Genomic DNA, 17,572 nt, shown 5'->3' with positions numbered 1-17,572 from the left:
ACAGATGCCGATTCCAACAATATGTTTTCGTTCCGCCCAATACCAAGGTTGTGACATCAGCACTACGTACATATTGTTGTTGATATGTCGATTTTTTATGCTGGTTTCCTCGCGAAGTTTTCCTTTATCGTACGAGCTAGTACTAAATGCGTACTTAGACAGCAAGGCTAGGTTCAAACCTTCGATCTCAGGTATAAAAGTCGCTCAAGTCAACAGTGATCCATATATTGAAAAAAAACCAGCTTAAATGTATCCCTCTTAAGCCGACGATAAATTCGTATACGAAACGAAATTAAACGGAAATGCTTAAGCATACAAACGATGTGGCTTTTGACGTTAGCTAAGTATCTATATTTTATCATTATTAATGTTGTTTGAAAGAACGCGAACATAACATGATTGAAGCGAACACTACAAAGAGCCTTCCGGCAGGTTGGAATACAATAACTGTGAGGCTAAAAATTTATTATATTCAAAACAAAAATAATACAATACAAATATTTAATTGCGTTGCTTGTTTAAATAAGTTTATCGTTAGAATGATATAACAAATTACGAGACATGTTTTTGTCTTCCTCATCTCTAATAATAAGTGGTTCAAAAGTCAATAGTCTTCGTTCACACATCTATGTTCAAGTGCAGATATAAAAATAAAAAAGTTTATTAAGAATACTACGGAACACGGTTAACACAATATTGCAATCCATTTTCAAATGTCGGCCTTATTTGCGTCACGTCGTAAAATTTTAATATTTATGAAATTGCGATAATTAACTACATTGCAAAGTTTTCTTTCAAATAAATATTTAAATTTAACCAAACTAAAACCATTTAATTAATCTTAAGTAACGAAGCTTATCGAAGACATTAAGTTCTGTAATTTGGGCACATCCCGTTGATAATATCGAATGAATGTCATTCACCTCCACTATCTTTTAAATACAATTAATTTAACCCATAACGTTTTTAATCTCTTCCATTGATTATTACATTGCACGCCAGAAGATACCAGTTTCCCTCTATATATCTCCAGTATTAGGTCTACATATGTACCCACAAATACGACTTCTGCCACCCTGAATTGAAAAAACAATTTCACTAAAATTCAGGCTTAGAATATCCTAAGGCAATTGTGATATCCCAATTAAAGATTCATTACTTTTCTGAGACAATCAGGACTAACCAACAAAATAAATACTGAGAATTATGATAATTCTAACCAAAATTATACGACAAAAGTAATGTGGCATTTGATTCGTTTGATACGCTACAACGTAATTAACATTTTTGCAAGATTCAACTATTTCCCTAAACCGAGCACACTAGCCAGTAAACTAGGTCAAGTTTACGCTCCTGCTGCACAGGAATTAACGAGTGCACTTTAATGTCTTGCATTGCGAATGTATTTTCGTTTTCATACAATTTATACAATTATATTAATATATACACGTTTATAACGTCGCGTAATTATCATTGAGGTATTAGGTAGACACGTATGTCTACTCAATTAAAATTGATAAAAATAACATATTTTAACAGGCAAATTAGCAATCGGCCTGAATTATTTTTTCGACAACCCAGGACATTCGCGTATAGCACCATGTGTGTTACAATTTAAGAGTACACGAAGGTATTTTGAACAAAAAAAAAATAAACAAAATATTGAATGGAGGATAAGCAGCTGTGGATGGTGAAGTCGTTTTGGTTAGGCCTTGTCGTACATACCTGGACCAAAACCAGGCGGTACTAGAGAAAGGAAAAGTTAAAAGTACCCATACATGAAGAATGTCATTAAGTGGATAAAGCGAGACAGGTCCGTCTTTGCCTACCCGGGCAGGAGGCTCTTCTGATGTTAAGAGATACCGCCGCCCATGGACACTCTTAATGCCGGAGCGCTCGCGTTTGTGTTGCCGGGCTTTTAAAAATTGGTACGCTCCTTTCTTGAAGGACACTAGATCGAATTTGTTTGGAAATACTTTAGTGGGCAGGTGGTTACACACGGTATTGGTGCACGGCAAAAACTGCCTTAAAATGCCGTGTTGCTATAAATAAATAAATGTTTAACTATAACGTACATGAGCCACGAGCGTATAGCTCTTTGAAAAATAGAATTCCTTATTTCAATACCGTCAAATGCAGTTAACTATTGTTACTTATAACAACACCATAACGGAGATACATTGTATATTTAAACCATTTGTTTCATAAAATTAAAAGCGTGAGCGTCACGAAAGACGCAAAGATTGTTATAATTTCTTTCTTAGTTAATCAATTATTAATTGCAATATAATGAAAGTTAATTATCATGTTTACGTCAGTTTAATGATAGGGTAATTAATATATAATTAACACATGTTCTAACTCTAACCTTGTAGTAAGTAACGTCATAAATTCCACCGAAAATTAGGCAAATGTAAACTTGGCAAACAATAAAACATTTGCTATACTAATAATTAATAACAAAAACCATCTACCAACTGACTGAATCTACAATGAACTTTTATACTTAATTAATATCATAAAGTACATTAATTCTTCTTATAGCAGCAAGTGTCACATTAACAGCATCTATATAAGTTACAACGACGAGGGAATTCTATAATAGAAAGTCGGAATTTCAACATCATTAGATCCCGGGCATGAAGCTTACTTAACCTCTGCCTTAAAAATTCCTTACTTTTTTTTAAACAGATAACGATTTTGCCGGGGAATTTCGTTCGGAGGGAGTGACGATAACCTAATGACTATGATAAACTTTGGCATGTCAAAGTGTTTACGTAAAGTAACTTATAGAAGTAACTAAGCTGTAGAGCTTAGTTGGTTGTGTTCCCATCGTCAGTACATTATATTTACTAAAAAGTAAGGGGGTGTTTTCCCGATTACAAATTTGACTAACCTAGGTCACTGGAAATACCTAGTAGCTCTTTTGAGGTCAATAAAACTTACGTGTTTATGTTAGGTTTTTAACCGAATGCACTCAACAACACAATGGATCTGTTACGTTAAAGGAGACGGCGTGTCTCAAGACCACAGTGCATTAACCTCATTATCAGCAGTTTCTCAATTACATACGTAATTGGGGCAACGTGTCATCGGGTGATGAATGCCGTTCCTCATTCTTTACTGTATACACTGTAAAGATTACAAATAATTTTATAGGTCTTGACTAAACGATATATTGAATACTTTTCATTGATAACTTGTATTAACCAAAGCTTCGATCCAAGTAAGTAAAATTCGCTTCATAAAATTATCTATGACTTTCTCAGAATAGTCAAATCTAAGCAACTCAACTAAATTCGTAAATGGATGAGCTACTAGATGCCGACGAAAAACTGTTCTGTTATTCATTATTCATTAAAGATATTTTATCATAGCATTATATTCTAATTAATACTACACAAGTGCCTTTTAACGGTCGAAATACTTAGTAGTTACTAGTCTATTACATTCCAAATCTCCACATAAAACTGTTTTGTCTTCGTATCAAGCGCGATGCGGAAGACGTTACACAATCACACGGAGACCCAAGTGTCTAGACTTGATTCAGACTAGATTGAACTCTATTAAGATGGACAACTACTGTATATTTATCCTTCAACAATACTTACATTACACAACAATTGCCTTATTTTAAATTATAAACAGTAATTCTTATTATTCATACAATATTGTTGAGTATGTTATTTCAAAAAAAATAAAAGAAAATTGGTAGATTTTAAAGAAAAGACTCAGAACTTAATTGAAAATCGTCGAACATGAACATTCACAATGCAAGTTAGGTTACGAGTTTCTAGTGCACCTTTTTTCTTGAAATACCAAATAAGAGGTGATGTTTAATGATACCGCCGTCTAGGACACTCTTAATGCCTAAGGTCCGCGAGTGCGTTGCTATTTGGTAAACTCTTTTCTTGAAGGACCTAAAGTCGAAATATTTCAGTGAGCAGCTGGTTCCACATATAGGTAGTGCACACCAGAAACTGCCTTAAAAAACGGTCCGTTGTGGAAGGGCGAGGATGGAACTTCTTATTCTGGTTGTAGAAAGTGGTGTCTTATGGTACATACGCAGTGTAAGCATTAGAGCTCCAAAAACTGGGAGTTGCCCGAGTGCAACTTGTTATTTTTATTTTAAAAAATCAGTAGCGCTATAAACTCTTTAGATGTGGGGCTCAGATTTCTGAATCTGTGTTTCATGATCATTTTTCAATCTAATAGGCAAATAGGTGATCAACCTCCTATGCTCGACACATACTGTCGTATTTCCTTATGGAATGCACATAATTATATTTTTCATTAACAACTTCGTAACTCAACCCTATATACATTATGAAATTGTGCAGAATTTATATGTATTAAATACCAAACTTAAAGTTTTTACTTATTAAAAAGTCCGCGTTTATCCTAAAATCCATTCCGACGTCAGGCAGAGTTCAAAACTCCTATGATTTCGAAAATTGTAAGTATTATAAAACTAATAATTTTTCACGGGTTGACCTTGAAGTTGTTAAATTTTGACTTTAGTAAAGTTTTTTTTTAAGTTTCTTATATTAATTGTACAATTGAGTGTTTTGAAAGACCAAAATAATTTGATTAAGCGTGACTAAAAGCGAAAACGTACTAGGAAGGTGAAGGACAAGCCTTGGTGATGTGCCAAGTGCACTTGATACTCGAAGCTAAATGATTTATGGTCTTCAATAAATATGAAACAATCACAATACTTTTTTTTATTTTTAGTTATTAAACTGCCAATATTGAGAATATAACCATTATAAAAACAACAAAAAAAACTCATACTTTACAAAATAGAAGTTTTCATTAGTTCATTGGCAACTATTTGTCATGCAAAACATTGACGACTCAAAGCAACACATCACAAAATATATTGTGATTAACTTGCTTAAACGACAAAACACCCAATATCTGTTTATTAATTATTATTAAAGTTTTTACTTATTGAAAGGCCAAAAATATCAACATTCGAATAAATTTGTTTTCAATTGATAACGAATCGTAACCTTATAATAATTCATCATTATGTACAAACCAAGACAATGTACTAATAATTAGTTGGTTGAGGTATGTGTGGAAATATGTAATGTATCAGGGTGTGTGTAAGGTCGTGTAGAATAATTTTTAATTCAATCCCAACCCAGATCTTAATCGATATTAATAATTCATACAAGTAAAATTACTCAGAAAACCATGATGTCGTCTAGATGCAAAAACAACAATAGTGTTTATCGTTCTAGGAAGTGAAGGCCGGTGTGTGCGTTGTTCTGTCGTCAGCTCATTGTTTTGTCTGTCTTCAATACTCGACTACTTATTGACATTTGAATGCTAGAGAAGAAATGTTACTAAATATAAACTACTATTGCTGTGAATTTTTTTTATTGCTCTACGATGTTTAATTATAACAAGAAAAGATTTGTATTTGTGACGTATAAACTCTGCTATATTATCGATAAGTAACATACTTTGTAGTGTGTTGAGATTGCCTCGTGAGTAGGCAAATCTTAAATTTACCTAAATTTATTAAGGTACTGCCGACTACGAGCCGATTTCATCCCCACCAGTATTGTCCCGATATAATAATAATAAAAATAATAAAATATGTTTATTCATTTTAAGTTCAATTTCATTACAATGTGTAAGATTTGGGAACCCTTTTAAGTAAAAAATATACCTGTGTCAGGGTTTCCAGCTCTTTCATAACAAACTTAGTTATACATTCCTTAAAATATTTAATTTATATATAGTTTAGTTACATCTTCTATTAACTTTTTTTTCTTTTTTTTGATATTGATTTTTAACTGTTATCAACACACTGGAGTGCATAAGTGAGTGAGTGATATCGCCACTGATTTTAGGTAAATGCATTAAGAGTAAATATACAATCTTGCGAAACCGAGACAGGCACTAATGAGATTTTGTTGCAAAATAAACCACACGATCCTTCCCAAATTGAAGTTATTTATAATATAATTATCAAAAAAGAAAAAAACAACTTAAAAGTAAGAACCTACATTTTTTATCACACATCGTATTTCGCCTACTATTATAAAGTAGAAAATCTACAACTCGTGCAAAAGCTAGATCATATGCCATATCTATACGTGGACCACATGTGTCAGCAAGACAACATTTTATTGTAAAGGTTTCAGTATCTAACGTAATACAGTTATCATACGTATACGTTACATCCTGGTAAGTGTAATTTGCGATAGCGCACGGTGCAATGGGAAGTGAGCAGTTATCCTCCCCCTGGGAATGCGGATACTTACTAGGGCTAGCGTGTGCTCCTTTTAGTCAACATAGCGTTAAAGGATATCTAAGCCCAAGATGCGTGAGAGGTAAGTAAATAAGAACCCATCCTTATATTAACAAAAAAAAGCCTCCAGTTTAATTAGCAATAATTGTAATATATATGTTTCATGTCAAAATATATATTCTCCTATTAAATGTAGGGTAAGATTAAGACACGAAAGTTAGCGCCGAAAGTTCAACTTGGCGCTAAGTTTGGTGTCTTTATTTTAGACATTTTGATGTCAGCATCATAAAATCTATTGGATTTGAAACGTCGAAACGTCAAATTGGGTTAACAATGCATATGTTTATATACAATAGGCATTTAAATTTGTAATACTCGCGTAAAGAAATACTGGTACATAGGACACTATCCCATAGATTTGTTTAAAAAACATGTTGTCAATCTGGTCATATTGCGTTATATTAAATTTAGATTTCTGTCCACCCAATTCAGCCTCACAGCAAAAAACCTCGGCAGTCAGGTGCGCTTGAGCCCGTCTGGTCGTCATCTGCCAGCGGCCCGTTTCGCAGACACTTGATACACAACATGTGGTTTACGTGAAACTGCGATAAACTAATGTATACAGATAAGTCTACATCGTTAGGTATTTTAATAGATTCCTCAAGCGTTCGGTGATTTATGGCAAAAATTAAACGTTCTTTATGCTTTTGCGATTATCATTTAGCAAAGAAATGATTAATACGCAATTAAGGAAGGGTACTTGTATGAAAAGAATGATGAGAATTGACTGGGATGACGGCAATGGATCGGTGTATCACTGATGAGACAAGAATAAGGTTTTAAGAAGCTTTAAGTTATTTTTTTAAATATACTCTTTATAGAACAAGGGGCAAACAGACCGACTGCTCAACTGATATTAAGCCATACCTGCTCATAGACACTCACACTACCCAAATGCTCCCAAGTTGTAGTTGTAGTAGTAAAGCGACATTGGTTTTAAAATTGATCCAGATTTTAATAAATGCACGTGTTCATTCAACTACTCTAACATAGCCTAATAAAATAAGTATTAGAAATTCGATATACGAAGAATGCAGTCACACCGGTATCATTAAATTTACATATTGTTTGATTAGTAAGTTATTTAGCCTTACTATGAGACTCGATCAAGGTTCCTAAATTATAAACAATTTCAACTTTATATAGAAAACCTTGTAAATTGTAAAATATATAAAGAGGTGATATAGTGTAGGACTAAAATATTTAAATACATGAATTAGGAAAAAACGTGATTGAAACGTTTTTAATTATTACAATTCGGTTAAATAACCTCAAATTCACTTGTTTCGTGCTTGCAGTCTCAATTAAAACTTGATTAATTAATCACATATTAATTGAGTTAAGTGTTGCAGACAGATAAAGTTAGAATTTATGTCGCTATGAAATTGTCGTAGAACCATATCTACTAGTGGTTTTGTATGGTATTTATAACTGAGAGAAATTCCTCAAAATGCGACAGTTAAGATTCGCCAGTAGAGTTCATATATTAGTTTTACAAAAATTAAAATTTATTTAAACTTAACTTAACGTCTGCTTAACGTTCCCATACATTAGATAAATTTCATAATCTTAGAGAGTGAACAATGGAAATGAAATTTCACTTTTCGCGAGACCGCGTCCGCTCTTATTCAATACCTATAATTAATGCGCTAACGCTCGCGTGCTAATTACATGTAATATATATTTAAACATTTCTAATTTGTATAAATTTGTAAACGTCAGTACTGGCAGGTTATTAACGCAGATATCGTTAACTGTCCAGTACACGTTTACAGCTATAATAAAATGTATTACCACGTAAATTACAGCGGTCCCGATCTCAATACTAAATAAAGATTACCTCGGCTGAAAACTGGCTGTATTTACAACATTACGGCTTACAAAAATGCTTTTAAATCATAAATGAGGTAAAGGAATCGTTCAAAGTGATGACAGGGAGAACTTCGTATATATATTTGTGTCAAAAACTTTTTTAAAACAGACCAAAGAGATCGTACATCCATGAAAACACAAACTTCTGATGACATCAATTACGACCAAGTGACAATTATTTAAAGACATTAAAAATATCCTAGCTAGGAAAAGTGTTTATTGGAAATCAATTATCGTTTTTACTTTTTAGTATTTTTCCTGTTTCCCACCGTTTAAACCTTCCCTGATAAATAAGGAAATCGCTTAATATGTATAAGCCATACTTCCGGGACTCGATTGCCTGCAATAATCAGCTGGAGGCGGTAATTTAATAAGTAAATTTCACCTAGAATCAAAGCACATAGTAATTAGAGCCGGCTCATTGGTCCGTGATGATCGATATCAGTTTGATTTCTACGACTCACTACGGCACGGGCGAAAACAGTTTCACACCATACTCCTTAAAGTATTTTTTAAATTTAATTTTTAAGGAACCGCAAAATTGCAGGCAAAATTCATTAGTTATTTGTGTAGGATCTGGGAAACCTATAAAAAGTAAGTACATAAACGAACATATGGATTAATAACCACATACATAAATTATTTGTGACGTTAACTATTAAAAATACTAACATCTGTTTTTGTAACTGCAGTGTAAATGATACATCGACGAGAGAATATAATATATTATGTAGATAAAGAAATATTCATATCTCTCTACTGCGGATTTAAAATGTTTTTACAGTGTATTTACACAGATGTAAACTAACTAAAGACGCGTAATTTCGAAGTTTTTTTTTTGACGTTAAATCGAGTGAAGGTGAAATATATATAAAAATTATGTCTAATCTCCGAGAGTCTATAACTCTCCTGTATTGTGTTGATTACCTTTAATATTTCCTATTTCAAACGTTACATATATTAAACACTTATATAAATAAACATTGCATTAAGACATTATGAGAGTGAATAAAAGAAGCAAAATATAAATCCGATAAAAACGTCGATCTAAACTAAAATATGCCTATAAAAACAATTGAAGGTGATGAAAGAAATATCATAATGTTAGTCACATATTTTAGCATTGAAATATTCACGATATGTGTTGTTATAAATAGCTCGGAAGTAACGTTGAATCACGAATTATTTACTTAAATGAGAATGTATTCGATAAATATATTAAAAAGAGCATAATATAAAATTTTCTTAAATATTTGGACGTTAATTTTCCAAAATGTACATATATTCGATTGGTTTAGTTGCATATTAAAAGAATGTTAAATATTTTTATTTTTAAATACATTTTAAATACAAATACAAGTCAGCCACGAAATGAAAACTGAATTATTAAAAAAAATGAAATTAAAATAGTCAACCCGTAACGAAAAAATTGTGTTTAAATTTTATCTTTTCATTATTACGTATTATTTTCTAAGTAGACAGGCGTAAACTATAAATTAAAAGTCATAAGAACTTTGTAATATTGTTCAAGTCAATAATTATTGTAAACGTTCAATCTCAATCGCGATCTTCGTACGTGGGAACCAGGCGAGGGCGCATAGTTGCGTGTTTTTGCAGCGAAGCGAGAATCTATTCAATAATTAATTGTTCCCGGAAAGTGTGAAAGTCGTGCTGTCGGTAAACAAATACAACACTAGCAAAGTAACACATTTGTAACAACGTTAAGCTAATGATCTTTTTACATGCAAGAAATTTTTGAACATTTTTCGAGATGATGTGATGTTTCCTTAATCAACCTATGAATGACTGCAACAAAAACGAAAACTGCAACATGTTGATGCAAATATTTCTGCATTCTGGTATTTTGTATTTCATCCCGATATTGTTGATTCGAACCCACTAAGAAACATCACGAATATGATAAGTATATTAGAGCTTATATAACAATGATCAAAACAGAGAGCGGAAATGCTCATTCATTTCCCTCATCCGCGGTCGTGTGATGTTAACTCTTGGGAATCTGATCTATTGTATATTTGTACGTAGATATTTTTTATCGACGCGGCGGATTGACGGTACCGAGAATTCATAGGATAATTGCAACCCTGTGTTTGTTACGTAGACAAAACATATTTCTGACAAATAGGTCTGGACCTCAGATTTCTGTATCGTGATCATTTGTTTTTTTTTATAGGCATCAGTCTTCTGTATCTGACGCACGCCGTTCATTTTCTAGGTCTAAAGTATGCCGGTTTACTCACGATGTTTTCCTACGCCATACGAACGAAAATGCGAAAATAGATAGAAAATCCATTGATACACAACCGGGATGAACCTACGACCTCGGAGACACGCTTCTGGGCCATTTACCAGTGGTAATCATATACAACAACTAAGAATTATAATGTCTGTACCAATGAAAATCAATAGCGAATTTACTAATCACGAAAATGTAATCTCTTAATATTAATGCAAGGAATTATTGTTTTGTCTCCCTCCTCTTATCAGCTGGTATCACAATTAGATAAATATCAAGATAAATTTTCCTTCTGCATACATTAATAATAAAACCTGCTATTAGCCGGGCAAATGGAAAGGAAAATTAGTAGTATAGATGTAGCAGTTGATTTGAGCAGCTCCTCATTTTGATTAATTATATATAAACTCTCGTATTATATATTACATATATAAACAATTTTATGTATAACCTTCGTGTTTTGTCAGAGCCTCGCTTTTACATTTCAGCAGCTGGATATGTAACTCGGCTTTTAACGCTAAAATAAGATTATCGCGACAATACGTGCGTGGGAACGACGAACGAACCTGTCTGAGTTCGTAACTCAATTGCTTATGAAATTTCCCGTCTAAAGCTACGAATTCGGCAATAGCATAGTCTTACTTGCGGAAACATCAGCTGTTTATTTGTACTGCATTTAATGAAATCTCATCTTTATTCATAAAGCATAAAGATTCAAAGTTAGAGTTTCAGTTACGAGTTATGCAACACACAGCTCTTAATGACGTGTAATGTGAAATTGCACATTCGAGATATATAATATGGTTACATATAAATTATCAATCGAGTACTTTACGTTACACTATCATAGAAGCCGATAGGTGATCCATCTTTGACGTCATTAGCTTATGGTAATCGCTTGTTTGATACCTGATTTAAAAAATACACCTGCCTGCTTACTTTGTCATGTCTGGTGAGCTTTTAAAATAGTTCTTTGATAAACTCAATAGAAAATAACCTCGGAGTGCCTGAATTACATTCGTGTGGGTAATATAAGGCCTGGTTTACAATACAATTGTTTGTATGTGTGAGGTTAGTACGAAATATTAAAAAATACAAATTAAGAATTATATATACTTTATACATGGAATTGTGTTCGTTCCAAGTTATCTTGATGGCAGCTTCGCGAACCGTAGCAATCTTGCCAATAAACTATATTAAGAAAATAATATTTTCTATTTATTATTAGATATATATAGAGTTTATACTCTAATAATTAAATGTTAATGTTTTAAAACATTGTGAAATCTCTATATCGATAATAGAAGTTCAAATACTTTGCTTTGTTGATTATACTTTTGATAAACAATCATAATTGTTTTGTGTTTAACGAACGAAATATTTTTCAATAATTATGTAGCTAGAATACCGTGTCTATAATTAGTATTAAAATTATGAAAGAATTCCGAGGATTCTTTTGGATCTTAACATGAGGTAACATCTAAATTCCCAGTTGTGTAAATCGATACATTCGCTCTTGTATTTCCTAAATCCTTTTACCTACACCAAGTATGTGATACTGTCATCTAAGATCGTAATACTGTGAGTAAATAACCTGATATCTAGATGGGACCGCGTTGAATCAGGTTTGTTATAGAGGTCACGATTTTTCAACAAGAACTTCTTTCAACTTCATTTTATTTAACATTTACATCGTCATCATAGGTTAGTCGTTAAAGCTCTTAGGTTACTGGAGGGACTTAACAAAAAAAAACTGTTTCGCTTTGGTAGTTACGACGTTAAATCAAAAGAAAATTTACCATTTATATGTAAACAATTAATTAGAGCTAAAGATTTATACGTATAGATACTATGTATCTTACTTTTAAAAAAAAACTTTATTTTCATAAGTTTTTATTTATGCTTAGACGAATATAAAAAAATGAAAATATCAGATAATTCGCGGTCCCTACTGCACCGCTACATAGAGTTTCCACTTTAAAACGTGAAATGTTGGTTTAAATTCAAAAAAACGTCTTGCAAATTTAGTGTAAAATTCAGGTTGCGTGATTTCCTCGGCGTACCGGAGATTTGCATCGCTTTGTACGCAATTTGATGTTTGTTTATGATTCGTATTAAAGGATAAGCACGTTCTTTATACGTGTAACTGTTGTAGGTAAGGATAAAATAGACAACATATCGTCACTATCCATAAACAATATTATATACAATTTATTCATAAAAATCATAATACTACATTGTTTGTCATAACTATACCAAAACATTCTTTATTCATTTTACTTAGGTGGGCTTAGAAATACACCTTTCCTTTTACAATAAATTTAATGTGAATTTGTGTTTCAAGAAGAAATTATTAGTATCTTTAACTGTAAGCGGGATAATTACCTACTTATTAAAGTTTACTGACTCGCTATTAAATACAAAAAAAAAACACAAGCCCGTATGATTTTAATGATACGGGAAAGAACACGTTTTAATTTACATTTGCCAAACAAGTTAAAATAATGCTTGTTTTGCAGTTTTTACGTTAATTTTACATGTTTTGCCAACAATGTTACTAGATAAATACATAGCCAACCAACTATAATAGGCGCCACTACAGTATATTTATTATGTATTTAAAAGGAAAACCAAGGTGGCGTACTTTCAAACCAGAGCATCTGAGAGTTTAAGTTTTAGATAGATACAGTATCTATTCAGAAATATACCTTATAAGTAAAGTAAAGAATGTAATTACTAAACATTTACATTAGAAAAGGGTTTACATTATATTGTATGAACCTTACCAGATCACAAATCATTCTTCACTCTATAGCTCTTTTATTACATTCTTAAGATGTGTCAATGGTAATAGATTATTGGAATGTCAAACAGTCATTTTGTTTTGAATCTGTATTTTGCATGTTCGAATGATTTTATTATTTAAAACTTTAAAATTTAAGTTATTTTTTATTAAATCTATGAATAGATTATCAAAGTTGTGTGTTGTTCAATAACTTTTATAACTATATTTCAGGGTTGTCCTTTACGCTAACGTTAAATCTTTAAATTGCAAAATAAATAAACTGTAGGATAAAGTTAGATGAAGTAGACGAAAGATTCGAATATAAAAAACAATTTAACGAAAGCCATTCGTTACGGTTGGCTTTAGAGCGCTGAAACAGTACTAACCTGCTTGAATAATCCACAAAATTTCCACCGTCGAGTCGCACCTTGGCGAACAGCACAGCCGACACAAACGGAACCTCCGTTAGTTCCTCGAGACAAATTTGGACCCCAAACTTGTACCGCTTCTTCTTATTCAGGTAGGCCATGACGCCAACATCGGGCTTCACGAACCCGGCACTAACACTAATCACTATCACTACACACTATCACTTCACAAGCAAAGTGTCGGAGCAACTGAATGTGGCCAGCGCCCCTCCCAAACGCATCGCGGAGTCGTTAGCCTGCAAACGAGAAAAATCGTTATAAGATAACATCGGTTAATTGTCTATTGATAAGAGAATAGGTTTTTTTTTAAATTTAAGGTGTGGTTGGTTGCCGAACATTGAGAAAAACTAATTTAGTTTTATTAACTAGCCTCCGCCTCTTCTCCTATCTTCTGTTAGTTGTTTTTTTATGATTTTACTGGTCATGTGTGAGTAGAATTGCAAGCAAAATCCAAATCTCTTTGCAAAGCACAAGTTTTCAAAAATTTCATCAAACAAACATACTGCACAATATTAGGCGCTTATTACTATTTCTATGTATTAGTAATTGTAAGTAAAACAAATACACGTCGATTTAGTTGCGCAATGCGCAGGCGCACGCGAAGGCCGATCCCAATCACATAATCACTGCAATTACAGATTTTACTCTCCCCACATCGCTTAATTGCATCCTTTTTGGCAGCCTTGTGCTCACTAAGCCCGTATTCTAGGACGTGAATCAAACTACTAGTTTCAAGATCTAGCGATCAATAATGTCTTTCTAGTTGGATGTTTGATTAATAAGACCCAGGTCATATTAACGTATGTGGAATGGATCGCATCATTTGGGAAAATATCCTTGACATGCTTTTTTAATTACAATTCATTGTATATCATGTAAACAGCAATTTGGCACAAACAGGAACTTTTCCAATTTTACAGATATACAGCCAAAACTATTCATTTTTTAGTGTGAATTAGCGAGTATATTTTTTATGAATTTGCCGTATATTGCATGAGTCACCGAAATCATGTTTTTAATCAAATTCTATGAAAACTTTTCACTATGAATGCTATCACCAAAAACATGATATCACATGGATTATTAAAAAATAAACATGAAAACGACAAATGTCGCGGTCACTTGACTTTTATGACAATTTAAGAGATCTATAAACTCTAAGCACACCAATCATAAAACTTTATTGGAGATGTCATAAAATTCTGCGTCACTTTCTGAATAATACTAAGTATCACCTAATAGGCAATATACCGTGGACTAGATACGATGCCTGTTACTATTTACCTAATTCCTTTTATATTCAATATAATATTTAATTTTTTTTAGTAAATTTTATAGTAAGCTTTTTATAGTAAAGCCAAATACTTTAATAGAGCAGTTTTGGCCTAGTGGCTTCAGCATGCGACACTCATCCTTGCGCTGATGGACTTTCTATGTGCAAATTTAACACTCGCTCGTACAATGAAAGAAAGATCCCTAAGGCCTTCAACCAAAAAAGTCGCAAAGGCACAGAAGGCTAGTACTTACTTGCCTATTAGAAAGAAAAACAAATGATCACGAAGCAGATATAGCGTCACTGTTTTAAATATTTTAGTATTAGTAATTTACGATGATTATCATTTAAATAATTTCATGCCTGCCTTCTTTATTTTATTATCACAAAAATGTTTCTATTATTTTAAACTAAGCTTTACGCACACAGATCACATTAAAAAATATTGTATTGCTGATAAAATCATAAATTCCGTCAATGTCAATTTTAATTATTTATGTATTAACACTTTGTTGAATTACATATGTGGTTCGTAATATAAATTAAAGAAGCCAACGAGCGGCCTTATTGCGGCAGGATTTTCTGGGCAACGCTAATAAGAAAAAAGGAAAACAACAAATACTAGGGGTATAGTGCGACTAAAATTATAAAATAAAATTACATATGTAGACTTATTACAATTGGAAAACCTAAATACCAAATCAAAATATAATTATACATAGTTTCATATTCAAGATTCAAATCATTATACACCAGCCATTTTCGATAATCTTCATACTTCATAGTATCATGTTTATATCAAATTATACAGATATTAGGAGACTGATTGACCATGTCGAATACGTCCGTGACCTGATCTCCCAATCAGTAATTCGTTGTTTGACCTAACTTCGTCGAAATCTTTAGGTCTATTATTAATGGAGCGTTGTATATATATAATATTCTACCGTTCGAGTTGGCTCGGAGCCAGGTGGTTTTAGGGAACGAGCTCGTTACTGAAACATGTTTCGCAAACTCCCTACTTAATTGTCAATTAATTAAGCTCTTGTACTCAGAAAATCAACACGTACAACTTATGTGTGTTGGGACGATGTCATACAGTAAATAAGTTTAATATCTGTATAATATAAATCGTTTTCAATGCAGACATTTATAATACAAAAGTAAATCGAAATTTACATGAAAAACATACGTCTTACGATAGTTATTCGTTGAGGTTAAAGACATTGAATACTAATTAAATGCACGTGTCAACTCTCGCGTTGCCGTTATTGCTTATCTTACCTTAGTAACCGTATTAACAAGTTGTTGCAAACATTCGAGAACCATGAGGCGGTTAAAAGAAATATTTTTAAACAACACGTGTACGTATTATAGACCGACGAAAATGAATTTTGAAATACAGAATAGTTCGCGCTAAGTCTCCATTCTGAATCTCACCCTTTATATTACGGTTTAGTTTTTACACGTACTTTACTTGAGTTTGAGAACTTAATATATACTACTAAACTAAATATTATATATACTAATTGCCCACAGATAACAATTAGAAAAGGTTGTGGTTATAAAACACCAATTTTACCTACGTCTTACTGTTTTATTAATTTTTGGTACACATCTAGTCTTCGTTACGTTAATTCCCTGTCGCGATTTAACAATGAGTTTTGATATCAATCAATTGCATGAAACTAAAAAAACTAAGTCTTATAAACGCAGAGATTATAATAAATGATATTCATTACATGTAATTGAGTCTGTTATACTTGCCCCATTGTGACGGCAGTGTTATTGACAAACAAGTAATAGATAATCATTAAGGTAAATTCTCAGGTAGGTTTAGCGTAGTAAACGTAGTACATCAATAAAACATTAATTTTGCGTATATGATACCTGATATTCCGGGAAACCAGAACGGAATTTACAATTTATTGTAAGCGTCACATAGGATAAATACTACAGAAAAATAGTGCCAAGATTTTCAAAACTATAAACCACATATGAATAGCCTTCACGCTCTTTAAAGACCAAAGAACGATAATATTAAATATTTCACAGAGCATTTATACTAACATTTAAGTTCACTAACCATGGCCACTAACCAGCAAACAAATATATTTTAGTTTAAAAGTACGATAGTCAAATATTGGTAAAAACTTAGAATGGATTGTTAGTTCCAAAAAATGGCAGTCTCATTATTGTTAAAATCATTAAAACACGCAAGGCAAGTGTAGCGATCGGCCTCGCATCACGCTTCGGTGATCATTGCATCACCGCAAGTACTCTTGTAAAACATACTTACGTTTTGCGCGTAGAAGGAAATAAGGCATGAGCATAGACACCGAAAAATCCTTTTCCAGTGTTATATCTAACCCTCTTCCTCTAACAAATTAATCATAATATGAATTAGTACCTTGAACTAGCATTTATTACCTAGTATTCTAGTACCTAGAACTAAAAGTAACTAAGTTATGTTCATTTCGACTATTAACTTTTTAAATTTTATGGCACCATAAAAATTGACGTTTACGAATTATAGAACTGGCTTAAAATTTTCGTAATACACATTCGTCGTATGGAAACAATCCAAATCAATCGCAGCAAGAAAAATCAGTTTTACGGATGTTATGTG

The 17,572-nt window shown here is 32.5% G+C and overlaps 1 protein-coding gene across 5 annotated transcripts in view; it reads right to left on the bottom strand.

Annotated features, from left to right (window-relative positions):
* The window catches only part of LOC123718748 (protein FAM102B), a 60,955-nt gene that overhangs the window by 30,023 nt on the left and 13,360 nt on the right, over nt 1-17,572 (bottom strand). For all 5 annotated transcript variants that reach the window (XM_045675749.1, XM_045675558.1, XM_045675659.1 and 2 more), the window contains exon 2: nt 13,629-13,906. In XM_045675749.1, coding sequence (XP_045531705.1) covers nt 13,629-13,771 — 143 coding nt within the window. In that variant the 5' untranslated portion in view covers nt 13,772-13,906. The remainder of the gene's footprint in view (nt 1-13,628; nt 13,907-17,572) is intronic.

Source organism: Pieris brassicae, chromosome 1 (assembly GCF_905147105.1).
Source record: "Pieris brassicae chromosome 1, ilPieBrab1.1, whole genome shotgun sequence".
Taxonomy (NCBI): domain Eukaryota; kingdom Metazoa; phylum Arthropoda; class Insecta; order Lepidoptera; family Pieridae; genus Pieris; species Pieris brassicae.
Note: the sequence above shows the minus strand (reverse complement) of the source record. Positions and strands in the feature narration are given on the sequence as shown.